At 38.1% G+C, this 22,404-nt stretch overlaps 7 protein-coding genes across 10 annotated transcripts; 6 read left to right on the top strand and 1 right to left on the bottom strand.

Annotated features, from left to right (window-relative positions):
• The first annotated feature begins 636 nt into the window (after window positions 1-636).
• Window positions 637-1,724, top strand: LOC4578365 (larval cuticle protein A2B). The gene is made up of 2 exons (XM_001238130.2): window positions 637-701; window positions 765-1,724. The coding sequence occupies exons 1-2, from the start codon at window positions 690-692 to the stop codon at window positions 1,125-1,127; spliced, it is 375 nt and encodes a 124-aa protein (XP_001238131.2). The 5' UTR covers window positions 637-689; the 3' UTR covers window positions 1,128-1,724.
• A 5,718-nt stretch (window positions 1,725-7,442) lies between these two features.
• Window positions 7,443-8,864, top strand: LOC4578366 (ras-interacting protein RIP3). The gene is made up of 2 exons (XM_001238131.3): window positions 7,443-7,534; window positions 7,599-8,864. Exons 1-2 carry the CDS (start codon window positions 7,523-7,525, stop codon window positions 8,667-8,669), a joined length of 1,083 nt encoding a protein of 360 aa, XP_001238132.2. The 5' UTR covers window positions 7,443-7,522; the 3' UTR covers window positions 8,670-8,864.
• A 514-nt stretch (window positions 8,865-9,378) lies between these two features.
• LOC4578367 (larval cuticle protein A2B) lies at window positions 9,379-10,760 on the top strand. Its single transcript, XM_001238132.2, has 2 exons — window positions 9,379-9,966; window positions 10,045-10,760. Exons 1-2 carry the CDS (start codon window positions 9,955-9,957, stop codon window positions 10,594-10,596), a joined length of 564 nt encoding a protein of 187 aa, XP_001238133.1. The 5' UTR covers window positions 9,379-9,954; the 3' UTR covers window positions 10,597-10,760.
• Window positions 10,761-12,898: 2,138 nt separating this feature from the next.
• On the top strand, window positions 12,899-13,759 carry LOC4578368 (cuticle protein 7). Its single transcript, XM_001238133.3, has 2 exons — window positions 12,899-12,985; window positions 13,094-13,759. Exons 1-2 carry the CDS (start codon window positions 12,974-12,976, stop codon window positions 13,661-13,663), a joined length of 582 nt encoding a protein of 193 aa, XP_001238134.2. The 5' UTR covers window positions 12,899-12,973; the 3' UTR covers window positions 13,664-13,759.
• A 2,250-nt stretch (window positions 13,760-16,009) lies between these two features.
• Window positions 16,010-18,951, top strand: LOC1279535 (uncharacterized). Of its 3 annotated transcripts, none has more exons than XM_061654953.1 (4): window positions 16,015-16,431; window positions 16,509-16,741; window positions 16,820-17,010; window positions 17,093-17,524. In XM_061654953.1, the coding sequence occupies exons 1-4, from the start codon at window positions 16,180-16,182 to the stop codon at window positions 17,143-17,145; spliced, it is 729 nt and encodes a 242-aa protein (XP_061510937.1). In that variant the 5' UTR covers window positions 16,015-16,179; the 3' UTR covers window positions 17,146-17,524. The 3 variants fall into 3 exon arrangements, with proteins under 3 accessions (XP_061510938.1, XP_061510937.1, XP_061510936.1); XM_061654952.1 differs by having other exon boundaries at window positions 16,020-16,431; window positions 16,820-17,017; window positions 17,093-18,951; XM_061654954.1 differs by lacking the exon at window positions 16,820-17,010 and having other exon boundaries at window positions 16,010-16,431.
• A 146-nt stretch (window positions 18,952-19,097) lies between these two features.
• On the top strand, window positions 19,098-21,365 carry LOC4578369 (uncharacterized). Of its 2 annotated transcripts, XM_001238134.3 has the most exons (4): window positions 19,098-19,796; window positions 19,857-20,092; window positions 20,785-20,982; window positions 21,043-21,365. In XM_001238134.3, the coding sequence occupies exons 1-4, from the start codon at window positions 19,557-19,559 to the stop codon at window positions 21,245-21,247; spliced, it is 879 nt and encodes a 292-aa protein (XP_001238135.3). In that variant the 5' UTR covers window positions 19,098-19,556; the 3' UTR covers window positions 21,248-21,365. The 2 variants fall into 2 exon arrangements, with proteins under 2 accessions (XP_001238135.3, XP_061510939.1); XM_061654955.1 differs by lacking the exon at window positions 21,043-21,365 and having other exon boundaries at window positions 20,771-20,907.
• LOC4578313 (cuticle protein 7) lies at window positions 21,354-22,268 on the bottom strand. Its single transcript, XM_001238135.3, has 2 exons — window positions 22,190-22,268; window positions 21,354-22,101 (listed from the first exon to the last, which is right to left on the bottom strand). The coding sequence occupies exons 1-2, from the start codon at window positions 22,199-22,201 to the stop codon at window positions 21,436-21,438; spliced, it is 678 nt and encodes a 225-aa protein (XP_001238136.2). The 5' UTR covers window positions 22,202-22,268; the 3' UTR covers window positions 21,354-21,435.
• Between the last annotated feature and the right edge of the window lie 136 nt (window positions 22,269-22,404).

The raw sequence follows: 22,404 nt of genomic DNA on the forward strand, positions 1-22,404 counted from the left end.
GGAAGTATGCAACGAGTTGCTGATCAGAACCCACAACTCTAAGCATATTTTCTTTTAGTACAGGTTTTACACAAAAAACCGCGTAGCTTGATAAGCTTATTCTGGATCGAATAGGAAATGTTTGTGCTATAAATTTTAGTTTTAACTACCTTCTACAATGTTAAATTTCAGTCGATTATTGGATTATTATTCGTTTTTCGAATAATACTTAAAAAAACGAATGGTCTAGTCCCAATATTCTGACCCATTCCATTTTGCGAAATTAAAATAAAAAATTCTCCCTTCCCCCTTCCACCAAAACAGTCCAAAAATTTTATCCTTTGGGGGAAATTCCCCCAGTTGAAAACCACTGATTTAAAATATCTACAACCTTGACAATGAATATCATTCATTACATAACAGTACCCTGCACCATTTCATTCCGATATGATTAAAGAGATAAATTGCCTAATTTTTTCTTCTTTCTACTCCCAATCCTTTCACTTCAACTAGAGCGGTCCGGTTCAACCGGTTGATGCATTTGGCAAGACGTAGATCCTGTTTAATTTTGGTAACTTTTCTTTTTAGCAATATTCCCGTAGCATGATCAATACATTTCCTTTCGCTATAAAATGGCAGTTCACGTACATTGTCGGCATCAGTTAGCATTTGTTCGCCCCATACACAACAGCTCCCAAGTATTTTGCAACATGTATTCCAAGGTATTTGCATGAGCGATTCTTGTGCTTTTGCAGCTGTTTTCTATAATCTTTCGTCCTTTGCAGATCATTGTTGTTCTGGCCCTTGTCGCCGCCGTCAGTGCTCAAAGCCACTACGGACATCAACAACACTACCAGCCCCAGCACTACCATCACGAAGAGGAGCATCACGGACCAGTGCACTACGAGTATCACTACGATGTGCATGATGACCACACCGGTGATGTTCACGGCCAGAAGGAGGCTCGTAAGGATGACTCTACTCAGGGCGAGTACTACCTGATCGATGCCGACGGTCACAAGCGTACCGTTACGTACCACGTTGAGGGCAAGAGCGGATTCATCGCGGAGGTGCACCGTGAGCCGATCAAGGGTTACCAGGCACCGCAGCCCCAACATCATCAATATCAATCGCAATACCAACATTAAGTTGTTAATTGTACTCTTGATAAAACTTTAGGAGTTAAAGAAATAAAGATTATGACCGAAGTTGTTTAAAATTATATTTCCTTTTTTTCCTTTGTTTTGCATTATACAATGTCTAAAGTGTTACATTGGTAGGTATTCGAAATGGACATTACTACGAAATTTACAATAGAGTTCGGCCGCTCTTCCTTTTTATCTGATCTATATGTCAATTTCCTAGAATTATAAATCGTCATGGAAACTGTGCACTTGGCTTCTTTTATTACCTTTCTACACGAGAATGTGGAATAATAATCAAAAATTAACTTTTATATGCAAATATAATGAATTTCTTCATGGCAGGAAGATCGTTCTAATTGGAAGGGTCCGACCCAGCACTGTATGTTTGCCGGTATGAAACAGCTTCAATTTGGAAAGTCATTATAAGCATTCTTAAACATATTTAATTATTCCTTATGTATTCGAGTCACATAATCCTCATTGTTGGCTAAAACAATGTTGTGATTGATGAGAAAAAAGATCTGTAATACTTTTTATGGTAAATATTATTTAATTAAATGTATACTTTTTTACATGATTTAATGTGTTAGTTAGGGCGGTCCCGTGATACAGTCGTCAACTCGAACGACTCAACATGCCCGTCATGGGTTCAAGCCTAGAATGGACCCTTCCTCCCGTAGCAAAGATTGACTATTCGGCTAAGTGGTAATGAATAAAGTCTCGAAAACCTGTATTGGCCGGCATGTCCGCGTAGGACGTTACGCCAAATAGAAGAAGAAGACGAATGTGTTAGTAATGGCTCATCTCTTACCTTGACATATTACTTTAAATGAAATGTGCGTAGTGTAAATTAAAACGCCCCATAAATATCGTGTTGTACAAACCCAAAACAACAAACATAGTTTCCTCAAGGAAAAGGTTATTCCATTAAATACAATTAGAGTAAATGTACCTATAGTGGTGGTAGTACCAATAGTGGTGGTATTGCACTAAAATGCGGTTCATAGGGCAAATTAAAAGTAATTAAGTTATTTACGTTAGTGTGAAATGTTCTTTAACCTTTTACAAAAGGTTTAAAAGTTAAATGGGGCCATTCCGTTACTTAGTGACCGAAAAATCCATTATTTTGTGAAATGTGTCAACATTTTTCCAAAATCCTTAGGATTTTATAACGAAACTCATTTTTCTGTTAACGTTCTAAATGACCACATAACCACCCAATTACTAGTTTTTCTACATAACTGTTCTGAAATGTTATTGTTTTACTAAAATTATTTGCCTTTTGACCATATTTATGCATTGTTTCTATAGTGCTTATAGTTAAAAAATCAATAAAAACAGGTCGTTTTAGATTTTTTCGAGGATATTTTTGACATGTCGTACTGTTTTCACTAAAATAAGCAACAGAAATGAGTTTTATGTAGGTAATTTACCAAAAACAGGCCAAAATTCGCTTATATGGCTGAATGAAAAATTGACTTCAAATTAAGCACACTCTTCCGGGTGTAGGTTGACGACAGGTGTGATGCAGTACTTTAGTCAATAGTTTCATCGATCAAATTTATACATTTTTTATGATCAAATTACGTAAGAAACCAATATTATGGCTGTAATCCTTGCTATTCATACGAAAACAGCTTCGAAACTAAGTTTCATTGATATTATACACCGTTTTTTATACATCTTTGTTTACCACCACTATAGGAACACAATACGTCGACTATAGGAACCATACCACCATTATAGGTACAACGAAGCAGTCACAAAAATATGTATTTTTTCGTAAATTTGATGTATTTCATGGTAAAAATGGTTGTGATTGCGAAGATAAAACATTCCAATTGCTATGTGTTGAAATATTCAGAAATTGTCCTTCCTGACACTTTAAATCCATTAAAACACATCGGTACCACTACAAATTGCACCACTATTGGTACATTTACCCTATACACTCTTGCATCCTTTTCTTTGCTTGTTAAGAACCAATAATGAATATGTCTCACCACTTTTCCACACAAAACTGAACAATATTATGGCTAGCGAGTGGTTTCATTGCACAACATCCCGACACGGGGGATCCCGTATTTGAAAAAAGGCCATGAGTGAATCTCGTTGTTACTTCCCAAACGGCATATAGACAGTGCCCCAGTGTTTCTTTCTTTGTTTATTTTAAACTAATTTAAGCCTTAATATTAAATAGTAAAAATATTATCATCATAATATTGATGATAAGCACAGTTCTAAATCAAAATTGGCATAGGACATCTACAGATATATTACATTAAACAGTTTGTTTCACATACACAGAACACTTTCGTATGAAATATGGAAAATAATTCGCGTTCCTAATATATGGAGAATATCTGTTGTACGATTTTGTGTCTTTTAAAAACAATGATCACTTTGGGTGAGTAAGGTGGTAACGACTATGGGTACGTTAGTAACTAAGAGAAATATGATCAATCCGCCAAAATGATCATATTAAATGTACGATTCATGAAATTGTTGCTTATAAAGATTGTACATTGTACAGTGGAACCCCGGCTGACAAGTTCAACCCATTAAAGTGACTCAATTGTTGTGCGAAAAAAGTATTCGTTATGATGGATTTCTCTGTACAGCGGAACCCTTCATAACGATTACTTTTTATTACGAGTTTTTTTTTGTCATAACGAGCAAATCTAAATGCTCTACAAATATTCCTCTTAATAAGTAATATCTCGTACAACGAGCAATTTCATTTTTGTTCCCGATAAGAATTCGTGATCATTCCGAGTGTTTCAATACCATTAAATACAGTCAGAATTCAATAATTAAACGCTTGGCATGCTTTTTAGTTGGACGCCCGATAGTTGGCTGACAGTTCAATTAAATAGCATGCGTTTGTTGCGTGAGTTCAGACTGTATCAAGCTATTTTCAAACGGAACAGTGTATAAGTGAGAAGGAAAAGTGTAAGGGAGGTGACACACTAACGCCAACTACGAGTCCAAAAATCACAAAGTCATACAGAATCTGAACTCTGATCATTCTGAAAATAACTATTTCCTGAACAGATAGCGGAGATGAGAGTTTTTCTGCGCTTAACGATAGGTGGAGTAAGTGAGGTAGTGTATTCAGTTTAATTGGTCCATTTCCTTCCTTCTTATTTGACAATATTGAAGACACTTTTCGACTTTGGCCGTGGAAGTGGGCAGGACGTGGATTTTAGTGTGTAGTATATCTTCCTAAGAAGCATATGTTTCACAAGTGTGAGGTGTATTGATGATTGTGTTCTTGCATGCATTCTTGATCTATTTGCTCTTGCAGGTGATAGTATCGATACTAAGAATTGATTTCTTGACTTGGAACTAATTATTTTCTTGTCTTAGAATCAATTATTTCACTTTTCATACAAATTGTATGAACAAAAGCCTGCCACATAACGAGCTTTTAGCATAAAAAGTGAGTCATTGGAACGGATTAAACTCGTTATGTGGGGTATAACGGTATATATATATGATGACCAAAACGCTTTTATGCTGGTATAGTAGTTACAATTCCCCTTTACCTGAGAACGCGACACTTTATCGGACACAAGAAAAAATTTTTACAACATGCTTACTTACTTACTTATCCGGCGCTATAACCGCTTTGCGGTGTTGGGCTGCCTCAGGAGTGTCCGAAACCGCTGACGATCTCGCGGCCTCGCCTGCCAGTCCATTATCCCGTCCTTAATGGAGGACGCTTCCACGCCATCTTGCCACCTCACCTTGTGGACGGCCTAAAAGGACTTTACGGGCTGGGTCGTCCGTTTCCATGCGTACATCATGGCCAGCCCATCGGAGCCTAGCGAGCTTGATACGCTGCACGACAGTGAGGTCGCTTTAACAGCTCCTCCATTGTCCTGCCACACACATGAGGCCAAGAATCCTTCTGAGCATCTTTCTCGCGAACGCGGCCAAGAGAGTTTACAACATACTAACAAGGATTAATTCCGGATCACTTGGCAATGATACCAGATGTCCCTTCTAAAATATAGCATATTCGCCTGTGCAGCTTAGAATACCTGTTGTAAAACTTCAATCAAAATATTCAGAGCTCAATAGATAAATGCTTTTTAAGTGGCATACTTTAGCTCTCTGTTAGATAATTGGCTAACAGTTCAATTAAAATGTACGTATTTACATAAACAATTCCCGTTTTTCTTTAAAATCTAATGGAACAGTTTAAAAGGTGCTTTTTTATACATAAATACGTGCCAATTAAAACGCTCAAACTCAATACTTGGCAGGCTGTTCACGTTTACTTGATGAGTTCAGGTTGTATAAAAAATATTGAAGATATTGAAAAATCAATCTTGCTCTTGTACTTTGATCATATTAATGAAACAGTATAGGTTTACTTTTCTAGGCTAAATTCATTAAAACAAATTTTAAATAGTATCATATTATTTTTCTAATAGAGAGCACTAGTTTTCACTAAGTTTGTTAAAATATATGACTCACACTTGTTTTAGCAATTAGCTATCTTTATTACGGTAATAGCTATCTGGATATATTTTTTTACTGCCGTTTTTTTAAGTTCAGCACGTTAGCACTATTTCTACACACAATTAATACCGTATCACCACAACATATCACACTTATTCTTTTACCACACTAGCTACGAAATTCACTTTTCTCTTATCTCTTAAGATGATCTCTTTGCATATTTCTTTCGACACAACACACACTCCATTTGTTCTCATCTTATGCTCGAACGTTACACTACCGCGTGTGAATACATACTGCGCATCTTATGTGCAGAAAAGCTACAATTAACTTCGGCTCCCATCCAAAATACTTTTTAATCCAGTTCAACACCATGCTCTAGGCTGATGCAACTTTTAGCAACTCAAAATCAGCCAACTTTACTCGATGGTCTGAAGAACTGTACCAGTTTCGTACAGGCGACTGAATTGTTTTCAATATCGTGTACTACATTTCACTTTTTCAGTCTTGAGTTTTGATTCGGTTGCGATCAAAATGTCAACCGAGTTCACGACCATTCATGAGTACACTTTCAATTTAGCTTCGCTGTTACTCCGTAACGGTTAATGTTTTACAGTTTTCTTTATTGTTCTAGAATTCCTGGCACACATTGCAAGCTGTACCAGCTATGGACTCATGGGCAGTGTTGTACCGTATCTACCCCACCTTTTTACGCGCTTTTTTTTTTTTGGTTTTTACTTTTTCTGTTTGTACCCGGGTAAATATAGGGTATTTTCGTTTGAATGGAATTTTAAATTAATGTTTGTCATTTTTATTTACATCTGTTTCGAAAGTGTATAAACAACACAATTTTTCGTATACTTATACGGACTTTAGGCATATACATTTTTGCTTTACCGAAATATTTAAACAATTTTATTTTATTTTTAACGAGATTATGGTTCAACTTTTTTCCTATTTCCCGAAATTGAAAATGCCCAATTTAGTACATCCCTGCTCATTGGTATGCTCAAAATATCATAAATTAAAAATGTTGTGTTTTACGAATTACTTTTTAGTTATTCGATTTTTGATTTTGATTTTCTTCCTAAAATGTTTCGTACGATAGTACTGACAATACAAGACGCAGGAACCATACAAAAACCATCCTATGACGGCGATAGAACTCACATTTTATTTGCATAACGTGTTCATTTAATTATACCATTCCACACATTTTAATTACGCTAAAATTGCGTTAACTTTGAGCTTTTTTTTGTGTATTGCAGTTCTCTTAGTTAAAGTTTGATTACACTTGATAAGGTCGTGTTAAATCCTTCGATTTCGGATTTAATCATTTTTGGTGTTACCGTCTAACTTTTTAGGATTTTATGTTTAACGGCTGTTGTTTCTCTTAGCGTAAAATTAAAAGAGAGTTTATTTCACGCTATCAAACTGACAGTGCTTCCGTGCCTGTGACTGAACAGGCCGCTTTGTTCTACGTATTATTGACAATAATAATTAATACACATCACCTTTCAGCTAACGTTGATTGAACTATAATGACATTCAGAGATGTATATGTTACCTAGCAGTTCCTATTACAATCAGAGTAAGTGAATGAAAACTTAACCCTCTCTATCGGTAAACCACAGTCTACCGTTAAAAGTACTAAGATATGTTCAAGGCAATGGAAAGGTTGTTTAGGATATTTGATACCAACCATGATACTTAGAGCCACCTAGGAATAGTAGTGAACTCAAAACACCGCATCAATCACGCCCAGTGTCATCTTACCGTGTACCTTACTTGTCGCCATAGACTAAGAAGACACCTAGAGCTAGAATGATTAGCACTATAAAAAGGCCACATTTCTCAGCAAACGGTATCAGTTTGATCGCAGCTTGGTCCTTACACATTACTAGAATCCAAACACCATCAACGTTGCGATGGCGTTGAAGGTAATTTTGGAAAGCAAACTTTTTCATTGTATGAATCACAAATAATGTATATTACTGTTTTCAGTTTACGATATTCTTAATCGCAGCTGTGAGCGCTGCTAGTCTGCAAGACTATCATCAACAATCTCAGCAGCAACAGCATCAACAGCTGCAACAACAACCACAACTACAACAGCAACAACAGCTACAACAACAACAACAGCAGCAGCAACAACAACAGCAGCAACAGCAGCAACAACAGCAGCAACAACAGCAGAACGATCCATGGGATTTAAAACGATATGCCACCGATGCGCACGATCAAAGCGATGAACAAGTTGGATACGATTTTTCATATTCGGTTCACGACCCAGTTACCGGAGACCAGAAAAGCCAGGAAGAATCTCGCCGTAATGGACACGTCCGTGGACAGTACTCTTGGGTTGATGCTGACGGTATCCGGCAAATTGTCAACTACCGTGCTGATGACCGCACTGGATTCAATGCCGAACAACGCCGTGAACCTGCCCATCGCCCCCGACTGAATCACATTTTGCAATTCATCCCTGCCCAAACAGTTGCTCCTCTTTATACTATTGATACTATTATAGCTCCAGCTTATACATCCGTTTCACGAGTCGATCAAATTCGTCGCCGAGATCAAACATCGCGTGTTAATAGAGAAGAAATCAGCGAAGATGAGCGTAACGGCCGTGAAGATCGCCACGAAACTGTTCGAAACGATCGTCCTGAGGAGCCGCGTGAAGATCGACGAAATGAACGCCGGAATGATGACGGACGCGATGAACGACATGACGATCGCCGAGAAGACCGCCATGAAGAGCGCCGTGAGGAACGTCGTGAGGAACGCCGTGAGGACCGCCGGGAGGATCGCCGCGAGGACCGCCGTGAAGACCGACGCGATACTACCCGTGAAGACAACCGCCAAAGCAGTGCTCGAGATGACCGAGTCGATGAACGTCACGAAGAACGCCGAACAGATCGCCTTAACGAGCACCGTGAAGAGCGACGAGACGAACGCCGGGAAGAGGGACGTGACAATCGAGATGATCGTCGTCAAGTCGTACAAGAAACTGCATCTCAATCGGAGGTTCGATTCCAAGCGCCCTCAGTTTCTTATCAGTACAGTAACTGATCTGCTACGCTGTATCACTGCCAGACACGAAACATTCTCACCGCCATACCTGACATGTTAATGATTTGATTTTGCAAATAATCACATAGACCCATCCATCACAGCGATGATTTCCCTAGTAATGTGATGTTGTATAATGCCATTCATATAACAATTTAATAAAGCAAACGATGTTCGACGGAAAATAAACAAAAACGTGTTTGTCCAACTATACAGCGAATTTATAAATTTGCTCTTATAATCATTTTATTAAGAAAACCAAATCGCTTAAAAAATAAGTTTCGATAAATACTGGAAAGTCTTCATAGTCAATAGTTACTAACAACGTAAGATGGTAAAAACACTAGCTGAAAATGAAAGCTATCTTCTCCGTTCGGGTCCGGTGCATCTGTTAACAATCGACCTTGACGCGCAGCGAAGTGTAAAGTCTCTGCTCACTGTCCCAGAAAATGGCACATTCGATGTTCCCAACCATTTGTTTGCAATACTAAAATGAATTTAAATAGATGCTCTTATGACAGGAAAAAGTGGGCTTCGTTCAAGAGCTTTAGGTAAATAGGGTGCTTCCGTCCACTGATCATGCCCATGGTCAGGGATGTTCACATCACGTATGTTTCTTTCTTTTCCTCTCACAAGATCACCGGCCGTAATATGTGCGGTTTTTTAATGATTGTTCCATTTTCACCTTTTCTGTCCCACCCTTCTACAGTGCGCAGTGAGACAAAAAACAAACAAACGAAGAAAAAAATCGCTTGAAATGGGTTCCCGAACACGCTAGCACAAAAACTCCCCTGAGGGGATTCATTCGCATGGTTATGCAACATCTGAACTTGTATCTTGAAAAGCGAAACTGAAAGTACCGTCTCGCATCGCTGGCCGAATCGGAACCGGTCTACCGATACGTTAAGCTAAGAAGAAGATAATAAAACAGGCCTCCCAATTACTACAATTCCACCGGCAACAAATGGTGGGAGAAATGTTTTACTCCTTTTGGAGCCGAGAATTGCAGCGATGCAAATAAAATGTGCAAAAAATGAATTAACAAAAAAAATACCAGTCTCGACATGCAAAAAGAACGGCTAACAGCAACCGCAGAGAAATTGCTAGACCGTTCCAGGGTCTGACAGGACGCCCGCTTGTTGAGGACCCTTCGACTGTGACAGCCGGCGTTCATCGATCATTCGGCAAGCAGCCGAGAGACTGTATAAAAGCGTTGGGCCTACCAACTTGAAGCATCAGTTTAGGTTGACTCTTCAGATCTAGTGCACTTGGAAAAGCATACAAGATGGCGTTCAAAGTAGGTGTTTCGGCTATTATCACACGATTATCACAGTGAAAGCCTAACTCATTTGACTTCTTTCTTCACCGTCTACAGTTTGTAGCCCTTTTCGCTGTTCTGGCTGTAGCAAGTGCCGGAGTGATTCCCGTCGAGCAAATTCATACATCGTATCAGCCAGCTTCCTACTCTACTCACTTGGCCCAGCCAGCAGCTATCGTCAAAACAATTGCACAGCCCACGATCGTGAAAACCATTGCTCAACCGACCCTCGTAAAACACATCGATGAAGATCACGATGCACAGTACGATTTCTCCTACGGTGTTCACGATGACCATACCGGCGACATCAAGGAGCAGCGTGAATCTCGCCATGGGGATCAAGTGCACGGTCAATACAGTCTGATCGACTCGGATGGACACAAGCGTACCGTCGAGTACACCGCCGATGACCACAATGGTTTCAACGCGGTCGTCCATCGCGAACCAACCGATATCAAGATCCCGCAGCCAATTGTTCAGAAAGTCATCGCCCAACCAGCCATTGCCAAAGTTATCGCTCAGCCAGCTAAAATTATTGCTGCCCAGCCAGCGTACTACAGCCAACCAGCTCCAGCTGTTGTCAAAACTGTCGGTCTCTCTCATTACTAATTTTGAAAGGGGCATAGATGTTACAGGACGCTGATTCAAACTACCAGTTTCAAAGTGCACTTTTACTCTTTCTCTATCTCATTATCATCCTTGTTTCACGACATTTATCTTTAACGCTCATAGGTTAAACAGTACAAATACAAGTGACATTTTTTAAGACAAAATGTGAGGTGATTTGCAATTATTACGCAATGTTGGTATACATTACCGTATCATCAGCACAAATATTCCCTATTATCATGAAAGAAAGAAAAATGTGAGCTGAACGCTGAATTCGGAGAACTGCTCTAATATGATCGTGTCAATAAACACACTTCCATTACACTTTTATCTGCGCCTCTAATGCGGAAATAAAGATAAAAGTTGAATCGATACTTGATTCACTCGGTGGAATGTTTCAAATCGTCATTGAAAATTTGCTATGTTGCTATGGAGGTTGGCAGGCATATATTGGAATCTATCTAACGCTCAGGAGAATGGCTCAGAGCAGCAGTGGATTTTTGCAACCAGCTATTTAACGCTCGCTTGTAGCGCTGTAAACATTAAAATTAGAATTAAAAAAAAAACATATAATTGTTTACGCATTTGGAGTAATGTATGGGAAAACATACGTTATTGGCATCATATTTCCAACATAATAATTCATACGTATTTGGAATTTATTATTCCAACATTCTTCTATTTTACACTTTGCTTCCCTAATTCGTCTAAGTGGAAAAACATTTCTTTTTATTTGAAAATACATATTTTAATAGTTTCCATCGCAGTCCTTCCTTATAATCAACATTACCCCTTCATTAATTATCCTCAAATTTGTACCAGCGTGGAATTACTAGATGCAGTTCTTTGTCACACGATTTCTTTGCTTTGAACTTGAACGAACTTTGAAAAAGCTTATGATGCGTAAGAAAATGCTCATGATGAGAAGAAATAGTAGAATAGAATATTGAATAGGATAGGATGTAGGAAACACGTATAGTATAGCGAATAGTTCTAATATCATATATGTATAGGTAATTGGAAGCCGTCCTCGTAGTACAGTCGTCAACGACTTAACAACATGCCCGTCGTGGGTTCAACGTCCAAATATGTATTGTCCTCCTACGTGGAACTGACTATCCTGCTATAGGTACTCAATAAGTTACTAAAAGCCAAGCCCACTAGCGGTTCAAGCAGACCTTGACCGACAACGGTACTTTGTGCCAAAGAAGAAGAAGATATTAATTACTCTTTCCTAATAATGTTTGTAAAACATGTGTATAATATCTCCGAATTCATTAAACATGGTGGAGTTATTATTTAAAAAAATACTAAGTTTATTTTCTACCGCGCTACAAACCAACTTTCCATAGCTGTTTGCATAAATCCACAGCTGTTTGAATCAAACTCGTCTTATATACTAAATGTAGTTGTTGCAGAAGTGTTATAAAAAATTCAGAAACTCCCAAATGCATAATATAAGTAAGTACAAAATGTATTTCCTTATTTAAGTTATATATTTTTAAAGTACTTATTGTAATACCTTTTTTCGCATTTATATCATATAAAACTAACGAGCATTTCAACATCAAACATCAAAGCGGTATTTAATTATTTTCACCTACGACACTCGATTTCACAACCTAAATACCCCCAATATGCCTGAGTTTATTAACTCAAAGTGCTAAGCAGATATTTTCCAACATCTACTTACCTATGACCTCATAACAGTATCTCAATTTAAGTCATAAAGTCTCTGAAAATATTACTCACATCAAGACTCGTTCAGTGCTTCAAACTATTACAGTTGCATTGACCTACCGCCACAATTGAGATCACGCTCTAACCATATGGAAAGTAAATCTCTTACACTTATCGGTCAGCCACGAGATCGTCGCCAACCAGTGTACCTTCAAGTAATAACTGGCCAGTACGCCCCAATTTCGTTTTCACCTACATCGTAAATTGAATCAATCCCCAAAAACAGCAAGACCCAATCAAGTAACACTTTGTCTTGCTGTCTACACCACCTGAGGCATAACACCACATGCCAGCTTGCCCTTGAAGAAATACTGCTCTGCTTCATGTTACCGCTTTCAACTTCCGAAAATACAGCACACACGTTCTGGGGCACAATGTTTCGCCTGGGGACGCAACTTGATCAAGCTTACTCAGCTGTCTCCATTCCCCTTCGTCCGGAGAGTGGCTATGCCGTAAGCCGGCTGCGCACAAGGACCTTCCCAGTGCTTGAGTCTTCCAAGGAAATGCTTCAAGGAACTTTGCCCCGAACTGTGCAACGCATATATAAAGACAATGTGGAATTCAAGAACGCTGTCATTCGTCTGATTTCTTTTGGTTGGAAAGGTGATATTTGGTTAGGCATATACGGCTAGACAGAATGGCTTTCAAAGTAAGTATGCGCACTATCTCCTTAGGAGTTGTACCACAAATGTGCACGAGAGATAGCTTTTGGTTGGTTTTCTTTAATAAATAATTGTATACATATTCTCTTTTTTAGTTTTTTGCACTGTGTGCTGTGTTTGCCGTAGGAAATGCCGGTTTACAACAACCAATAAACCCAGTCTACCATGCAGCACCGATCAATTTCGCACAGCCAGCTCTTTTCAAGCCACAACCACAACAGACAGTGTACGCACAGCCGGCTTTAATCAAAACAGTTCAGCAACCAGCGATTCTTAAAACCTATGCCCAGCCTGCGATCGTCAAAAATTACGTACAACCAGCCGTGGTAAAAAGTTACGCACAGCCTGCACTCGTAAAGAGCTATGCCCAGCCCACCTACGTCAAGCAAGTCGAAGAGTATGCACCAGCTAACTATGAATTCTCGTACTCCGTGCACGATTCGCACACTGGAGATGTGAAAAGTCAGCACGAGACACGCCACGGTGACCAGGTGCAGGGCCAATACAGTTTGCTGGATGCCGATGGTCATCAGCGCATTGTGGATTACACTGCTGACGACCATAATGGATTCAACGCTGTTGTACGCCGCGAACCAGCCAATGTTAAAGTCGCTCAACCCGTTCAGAAGGTTATAGCTCAGCCACTTTACACTGGACATTACTAAAGTAAAAAAGACTTGACAAATGTGTAATAAGTTAAAGGATGGAATAATAGTTCAAAATATCAAATGTTAAAATAAACTGATAATTGTTATATTTCAGCTTTTTATATTGTAATTCTTGTGAGGTTTCTGAAAATAGTAAGTTGTTTATTCAAACCCAGTTGACTGTTATGATTGAAACTATTGAGAAAACTCCAACTATTATTTGCAACAACTAATACATCTACAATTCGACCCCGCCGATCCACCCTTTTTAGTAAATTTCAAAGAACATTAATTTTCTCCGAATCCTTTTTACCACAAATGACACAGGCTATCTGTGAATAATTTTATTCAGTGATAAGTGATGCTCAGTCTCTCTGAAAACTCACTAAGGTAATAGTGACTTAGTTTGTACAAATTAGAATTTATTTATTTATTTATTTATTTATTTATTTATTTTATACTATCAACTACATGGCCTCCAGCTTGACTTAAACAACTTAAAAACTATCTTAAGTTTTGTACAAACAATCTACTTAAAAGCTGATGAATAAAATTAAAATTTGATGTTGTGTAATTCAAACTGAAAAGACGTGAACAAAAATAGTTTATTAGAGCTATGCTGTAACATCCAAAAGGCTACTTTAGAATACGAGCTATTATGGTGTTCAGGTTGGTATATTAATATTAAATGTATACAACAGATCTCTATGTAACCAGGTACAAATAATATTTGCTAAAACTGCGCTTTCGACAACCCTGCATTTCTGTTTTAGGAACTGAATTTCTAACACCAAACACTGTGTGTGATAAAGAATAACGTATCAAGGCAACTCTTGTAACATGTAAACATGTAAGCATCTTCATTCAACTGACAAAAGTTTACAGCATATAATAAAACAGTTGTTTTTGTATAATTTCTCTTGCACAAAAATAAAAAGAGAGATTTGATTAAAATACATATGTCACAGTACGATGATATCGCTATTGATATTACAGGAAATATGTTTTATATTTTATAGAAAACAACATGCCCTTTATCGGTTCAATCCCCATATGGGCTGTTCTTTCCAAACGTAGTACTCATGTTAATAATTTTAACATATATATTTTTTTATATTCAGTTGGGATGGCTTTGCCGTATTGCTTAGTTTTAACATATTTTTTTCGTAATAAATTATAAAATTGAAATACATCGTTGCCAAAAAATATACACAGCGTCAATTCAATTGTTTCTTTGTAAAATACGTGTAGTTGCAACTTCATGATGGTGCTTTTAATAGCTGAGTTATTACAGGGTTTACCTAGCTAATCGGGCGTCGTCAAAGTGTTATCGGTCGCCGTAAATACTTTTTCGGGCGGCGTCAACCCTCAATTGGGCACTGTCATTTCTATTCGGGCCTTGTGAAGTATGAATCGGGCAAAGTACAGAATGAAAGCGTCCTACTCTTGAAGGTGTCAAATCGGTAGTTCCGGTGTATTTGATCCATTAAGTTGTTTAAAAATACGTATTTTGCATGTTGTTTAACTTAGTATGTATTATTTTAAACAGTTAATCTAATTTAATCACCAAACATATTTTATGTTTAAAAAAATATAAAACCAAATTGCATTGTACAGGTTTGAATTAAAAAATTTAATTGGGATTTTGAATCATTTTTTATGTAATTTAACTTTTAAATAGTGAATTTTCTTACATATCAGTTAAACTACTCGCAAAAAAGTATTGTTTTACAACTAGAAAGCAACAAAATACAAAGTAGGACGCTTTCATTCTGTACTTTGCCCGATTCATACTTCACAAGGCCCGAATAGAAATGACAGTGCCCAATTGAGGGTTGACGTCGCCCGAAAAAGTATTTACGGCGACCGATAACACTTTGACGACGCCCGATTAGCTAGGTAAACCCTGTAACGGCTTATCGGTACGCACAAGCTCTTATCATTTATTTACTTGCCCGCGGCAATGTCAAAGACCGTAAAAGACAATGCTGTAGGTCCCAAGTGGTATTCGAGAAATATTTTACTTTCTCTCAGCTAAAGCTTTTATGTGAGAGTTTTGCTCACCAGTTCCATTACCCATTTACATGTACACTAGCACTACAAGAGGACCAAAGTCAAACTAAGACCTGAAAGCTAAAGTTAGAAGTGCCAACTGCTGTTAACTCATGAAAATACACGATCATTGATTCACTGTCCAGCACATCTTTTGTTTTGACATCCACATCGTTTAATTGCTGAAGTGCTCGTTAATCTGGACATAAAAAATTAAAACGTAATCTGTTCTAAATTGCACACAACATTTAAATACTACACACGTCACCGTTTCTCAGCACAACGATGGCATCGTGAGCCTCTGCTGCGGAGTTTGATAACTAATACAAACTTAAGCGATTCACATGTACGAAGTCACCCGAAGTTAAGTCTCTCTCCATTGTTGCTTGGGGAGTTTGTAATACGTTGCAACCAACAGATGAGCTACGTGTTTTCTCGCGAAATCATATTTTCAGTTTGGTCCTGTTATTGACAAAATTGAGATGGGTGGTACGATGGAACCGCTACGACCAGCTAGTACAGAAGAAATAAAACAACTCATTGAAAACTACCAGGAAAAGATTCCAGAGCATGTTCAGTTTGTGTTAATATTGCAAAACATTTTGCGAATAAACAAAACAATTCCTGAGCATATTCGCGAAGAACTATCGCATAGAGTACAAAAGACGATTTACATTCCAACAGGAGGAAATTTCAACCAAAGTGCCACGTTTGTGGCCATCAGTCGTGAGGAGGTACGTTTCTATACATGTTTTTTGTAGCTTTTGCCGATTTTTTTATCACTCAACCAATATGTTATTATGTCCTCAAGGATTTATACATCATGGCTCATTCACTAGAATCGCCTCCCTATGAGCTATGTAACGCAATTCGAACAACTAAATATATAAAGTGGAATCTGAAACCTGTCTTTGTCATTGGTGGTGCAAAAGAACTTCAAACCGAAATTCACCACAAGGCATTCGAGTTTAAACTTAAAGTACATACATCTGATTTCATTAATTACTGGATTCCGCCAAATGAAGCCTCTAAGCTCGAAGTTGTGTAAGTATTACGACAAATTAAATAAGTACTATTAGTTATTATGTGGTAATAGATATTAATGCCTCTTTTTAAATGTAGTGTTCCAAACGAGGTACAGCTAAAACCATTAGAAAAAATGCATGGAAAACAAATAAACGATTGGTGGCCCTATCGTTACAAAACATCGCAAAGCTATATTGAATCGGCAATTCAATATAATGGAAGTCTCGGTTTATTCGACAAAATATCGGGAAATCTCGTGGCTTGTGTATTTAAAAATGATCTCGATGGTATCGCGTAAGATAGGCAAACCATATTTTATATATTTATTATGAAGCTATTCTAATAACAACTGTTTTTCGTCCTTTACAGTCACCTGTACACAGTTCCACATTGTAGCAATAGAGGCTATGGTAGTACGTTAGTCAAAGCAATGACACATCTGATAGCACATGACCATAAACAGCATGTGCAAACATTCATTAGCTCAAATAATGAAAAGTCAATCCGAATATTTGAAAAACTTGGATTCCTACCAGTCAACAACATACAATGGTTAGTCATGGATTAAATTGAACTCACAAACATCGACAAAATTGCGTATCTTTCAGATGCAAAACTATATAATTACACTTTACTGCATTATCTACCTACAATACGATACCTATATGCGTATGCCCATATTTAAAACACCACTCATCTTATCAAGGCGAGCTTTACTGTTTTGACATCAACTTAAGCTAATTTACATTTCACATGTGAATTCAATACAAAATAAAATCAAGTGCTATCAACATACTCTAATATCAAGAAAAACGAGGATTGTACAGACACTGGCTTTAAGAGGAGAACAAAAGGTCTTCTATTATATTTCATGTCCAATCTCATAGTTCCAACTCAATTATAATTTAGCCAAATATGGGACCTTTCACGATGCTAACCAGCTTTTTATATGGAGATTGACATTTTGCGACTGAAATTAGTTGTTGACAACTCCATACAAAACCACGCACAAAACTAGCCTACGATTTTCAGCCTAGATTATTTCAGCCTCAAAGTTAGAATCAGATTTGAGTACCAGCTTGAAAAAATGTAAATACAAGGTTGTTTTTTTCTTCATCCCAAGGTGTATTAAAGAGATCAGGAGGTAGAATTTAGAATCAAAGTGTATGTAGACCAGGTGGTCCCGTCCCATATAGCTTGACAACTAATTTCTGAATAAAAAAAAAAGTTCTATTTGACAGAAAGGATAGGATTCCATAGGATTTGAACGTTTGCCATAGCAGCACCTACGTAATAGACATTAGTTACTCATCGAAGATGTTGTTTTGAATCAAAAATGGATGTTACATCATTCATATTTAATTTAGCTTACAAATCGCAGTCTTTCACGTGTTTGAAGTGCTTTTACTAAAGAGAACGTAGATTTTAAAAGTGTTTTGTGCGTCAAGTTACCAGTTTTGTCAAAAAGTGGCCTTCTAATTTTGTTTTAAAAAACAGGCTATGAGACCACCGTGTAGGAACGTTGAAAATTTGTATGCAGAGTTTGACAATTGTCTCCCACAATATCACCCAGCAGAAGCAGTAAAAATCAACCTTCTAAATACATACAGTTTTTGATAAGCCCACTTGAATATTATACCCAGTTTTATAGCTGCTCGAATACTGCTATACAATACAAAGATCTGATAGACTGCAACTTCAGCCTACGGTCTTAAAAGGGAAAAGTGCCCTAAGATGGAATCCAATAATTTTAATTTGTTTTAAAGTGGTCATTAACAAAGTAATTCGTAGAAACGAAAAATAATCTATGTCTCACGAATAACTCCTTTGCATTTGTTTTTTATCTCTTTAAAAATGGTAAGTAGTCACATAACTTGGTTCGGATATTTAAAAGATTTAATCTTAAATTTTATTGATCTTTTAGCTCCACCCAATGCATTACACACTTTCAGATTTTCGAATGGTGCCTGTGCATTATCATGTTCAAGCGACAGTGAAATACTTGATGGTTCATTTATTTTATACAGCTGCCCTGATTATCTTATCACAAATAATACCAAATATTAACCTTCACCTCTTATAATATCTTATCTCGCGATCATGTACCTGGACTAAGCATGTCATCCATGGTTTTTTGTGTAGCTAATTGTGTGTAAAAGTAGATAATAATTAAACGTGTATCGATGCTTTGTGCGCCGAATAAAGAAGATTGGTGTTGTGAACAGGAAGCTGAAGATTTTGATTTCTACTTGATCGTGCAAATAATATTATCGCATGATATTTCGTATCACCCAAAAATGTGTTTGGGGTTTGTGGTTGGACACATCATCATTAATACTAATTCTTTACATTTTGCCTCAACGGCGTCAACGACAAACGAGAGCGAACCCACAAGGTAAGAGAGGAATGTTGTTTATTACGTCTCGTGAAAGTTTTGAGGTTTGAGAATTAAACGTGTGTTGATGCTTTGTGCGTCGATTAAAGAAGATTTGTGATGTGAACAGGAAGCTGAAAATTTTGATTTCATCATTTGATCAAACAAATTATATTATCACATGAAATTTCGTATGAGGGTATGAAGTTCGACATGTGTATGAAGTTCGACAAACCAAACATGCGTTTATGGTTGAAGCTCGACACATCGTCATCAACAATAATTCTTAACATTTTGCACGGCATCAACGAGACGGCACCAATGGCAAACGAGAGCGAAACAACATTCTAAGAGAGGAATGTTGTTTATCACGTTTCGTTGATGGTTTGAGTGGGAGCGACAAATAAGTGGTACTCTCAGTTTATTTCGGTCATCGACACAATCAAGACGGACTGTGTAATGGATCCGTTACGTCCAGCACGCGTGGAAGAATTGAAACATCTCATTGGCATATACAAACAATTCCTTGCACAGTCGATACAGTTTGTGTCACTGTTGCAAAATATTTTACGCACCAATCTCACACTTCACGACACTGATAAGGAGCAAGTCTCCCATCGACTACAAAAAACTGTTTACATTCCCAACAATGAGAAAGGAAATCGTTTGGCAACCTTTGTAGCCATCAGTCGTGAAGAGGTATATATTCTTGGTGGTTTATAGTGACACATGTGTTTAATACAAATCCAACACTTTCAGGACCTATTCATCTTTATGAATACATTGGAAGTTCCTCCTACGGAGCTTACGCACGCTCTCGAGCACACCACTTACATTAAATGGGGAATCAAACCTATGTTTGTGATAGGTGATAACAGTGAAATTCGTGCAAAGCTATCTCAATTAACAGTGGAACTCAAAGTTCAGTTCGAAAGTTGGTCCGATTGTGTTAACTATTGGATGCCACAAACAGAAGCTGCTAAGCTTAGTTATATGTAAGTGATAAGATAAATCATTACAAAATTGCTACGTGTTTGTGTATTACAAGCGATCATATGCAATGGATCCTCGCATAACGAGTTCGTTCTACAACTTACATATTATAGCAGATACTCTTTACGCAAAAAGATAGATTTCATTTGATTTGTTTGATACATGAAACATTTTTGTTCCAGTAGCAAACGAGGGTTTTAACGAATCATTTTATATGAATCTTAAAACGTTCAAAAGCTTTAAAATATTTCAACAAATTTTGCATTCGTTATTGATAATGTACTCTGGTATATTCTGTTTATTTTTACTGATCACTTCTGTACCACATATCTCCAACTGACATACGAAACAGATTAATGGATTGCAAACATCAAAACTCTATCGCTTTATTTTGCGTGAAAGCACCTAATCCTTCTTATTCAGGGTGCTCTATTTCTAATAGTGTTTTCAATCGTACCTCATTCGAATACATGGTTCAAAGATCCGTGGATCAATACACCAAATTACCTCGTTATCAAAATCTTACTCGTTTGTGAGGCAATTAGAATTGCACGTAACGTAAAAAATAAGCTAGTACAAAAATTCATTATGAGAGGGTCCAATGTATTAATCATGTAACAAAAATTGAACATTAATAACAGCGAATGAATGAATAAATGAAACCTCTCAATTTGATCCAGTTTTCGATATTTAGCGTTCCAGCCGACGTAGATTTAAAGCCATTACAAGTTCAACATGCCAAACAATTAAACGAATGGTGGCCATATCGCTACAGGACATCGCAGCAATACTTCGAATCTGCCATTAAATATTTCGGGGCTTTCGGTTTGTTTGACAAAACATCGGGAGAACTAGTAGCATGTGTGTTCCAGAATGATCATGACGCTGTGGGGTAAGCTATTTTTCTTCATCTTGGTAATATAAAATAAAGCTACTCTGTTTATACTTGTAGACACCTATATACAGTTCACGAACGCTGCAATCGAGGCTACGGATGTACTCTTGCAAAAGCTATAACTAAACATATTGCTGTTCAATACAAGCAAGATGTGCATACTTTCATCGATGGAAATAATGAAAGATCAATAAGACTGTTCAACAAAATAGGATACAAAGCTGTTAGCCGAACTGAATGGCTTGTTGCATCGAAACATTGATACAAAACATTGATTCGCATGGCAAATCAGCATGAAACAATGCTCTTGGAATAATAATTTCTTCTCAAAATCTATAGAACTACGAAAATAAATTTCAAAATTGCCATTTCCAATGACATTGAAATTTTTGCACTTATTTTATTAACATTCAACCTAAACAACACATTAATCTAGTTTTAAATTAACGCTTAGTAATGATGATGGCTCAGATGGCTCGGTCCATGGACGATGCTGGAGGTTGAGTGCGCGATCGGAGCAGCGTGGTGCGCGATCGGGGCAGCGTAGTGCGCGATCGGGGCAGCATGGTGGTGCTGGACAGTGGCATGAGCTACTGGAGCATGGGCATAGCTGGACACATGCACGGGCTGGGCGATCACCTTGTGCACGGGCTGAGCGATCTTCACAGCCGATGGCTCACGGCGCACGACGGCGTTGAATCCGGTGTGATGATCAGCATGGTAGTCGACGATGCGCTGGTGACCGTCGGAGTCCAACAGCGAGTACTGTCCGTGGACTTCGTCTCCGTGGCGAGTTTCGTGCTGGCTCTTGATGTCTCCGGTGTGCTCGTCATGGACGGAGTACGAGAACTCGTAGTTGGCCGGAGCGTGGTGCTCTACAGACTTGATGATCGTGGGCTGAGCAATGGTCTTGACGATAGCCGGGGCCGAGTGCTGGTAGATAGCCGGGGCCGAGTGCTGGTAGATAGCCGGAGAGGCGTGGACCGATCCGACATGATGGATAGCGGGAGCAGCATGGTGCTGGATGGTGGAGTGAGACGTAGCGATCGATCCATGATGAGCCACAGGAAGCAGACCAGCGCTGGCGGCAGCTACCAGAGTAGCGAGCAGAACGAACTGCAAGATGGACAGGAATAAGGGTTAACTTTTCTTATAGCTCTAGTTGTGTGTTTCATATTGTTCTAGTTATTGTAGTGATTCTTACTTTGAACGCCATTATTGGAGCAGGATTGTTTACTCGTTGAGGTTCAGTGTGACTGTGACGTGTGATATCGTGACCAACGCCTTTTATACTCAGTGAAAATGGGAGACTCCAACGCTTGATAAAGTTGAAATCGAGACTTCGGTATACGTCCTTGAGACAAGGCTACCACGAAATTGCACTACTTTTACCTGCCAAAACTGATCTACATCAAGTAT

The sequence above is a fragment of the Anopheles gambiae genome, chromosome 3 (genome assembly GCF_943734735.2).
Source record: "Anopheles gambiae chromosome 3, idAnoGambNW_F1_1, whole genome shotgun sequence".
In the NCBI taxonomy this organism is placed as follows: Eukaryota; Metazoa; Arthropoda; class Insecta; order Diptera; family Culicidae; genus Anopheles; species Anopheles gambiae.

Bases quoted from the DNA above. Each gene is read 5' to 3' on its own strand.
- LOC4578369 (XM_001238134.3), top strand. From the start codon at position 19,557: ATGGATCCGTTACGTCCAGCACGCGTGGAAGAATTGAAACATCTCATT. The intron at 19,797-19,856 runs GTATATATTCTT...CAACACTTTCAG, and splicing joins TAGCCATCAGTCGTGAAGAG to GACCTATTCATCTTTATGAA. The intron at 20,983-21,042 runs GTAAGCTATTTT...TTATACTTGTAG, and splicing joins AATGATCATGACGCTGTGGG to ACACCTATATACAGTTCACG.
- LOC1279535 (XM_061654952.1), top strand. From the start codon at position 16,180: ATGGGTGGTACGATGGAACCGCTACGACCAGCTAGTACAGAAGAAATA. The intron at 16,432-16,508 runs GTACGTTTCTAT...TATGTCCTCAAG, and splicing joins TGGCCATCAGTCGTGAGGAG to GATTTATACATCATGGCTCA. The intron at 16,742-16,819 runs GTAAGTATTACG...TTTTAAATGTAG, and splicing joins GCCTCTAAGCTCGAAGTTGT to TGTTCCAAACGAGGTACAGC.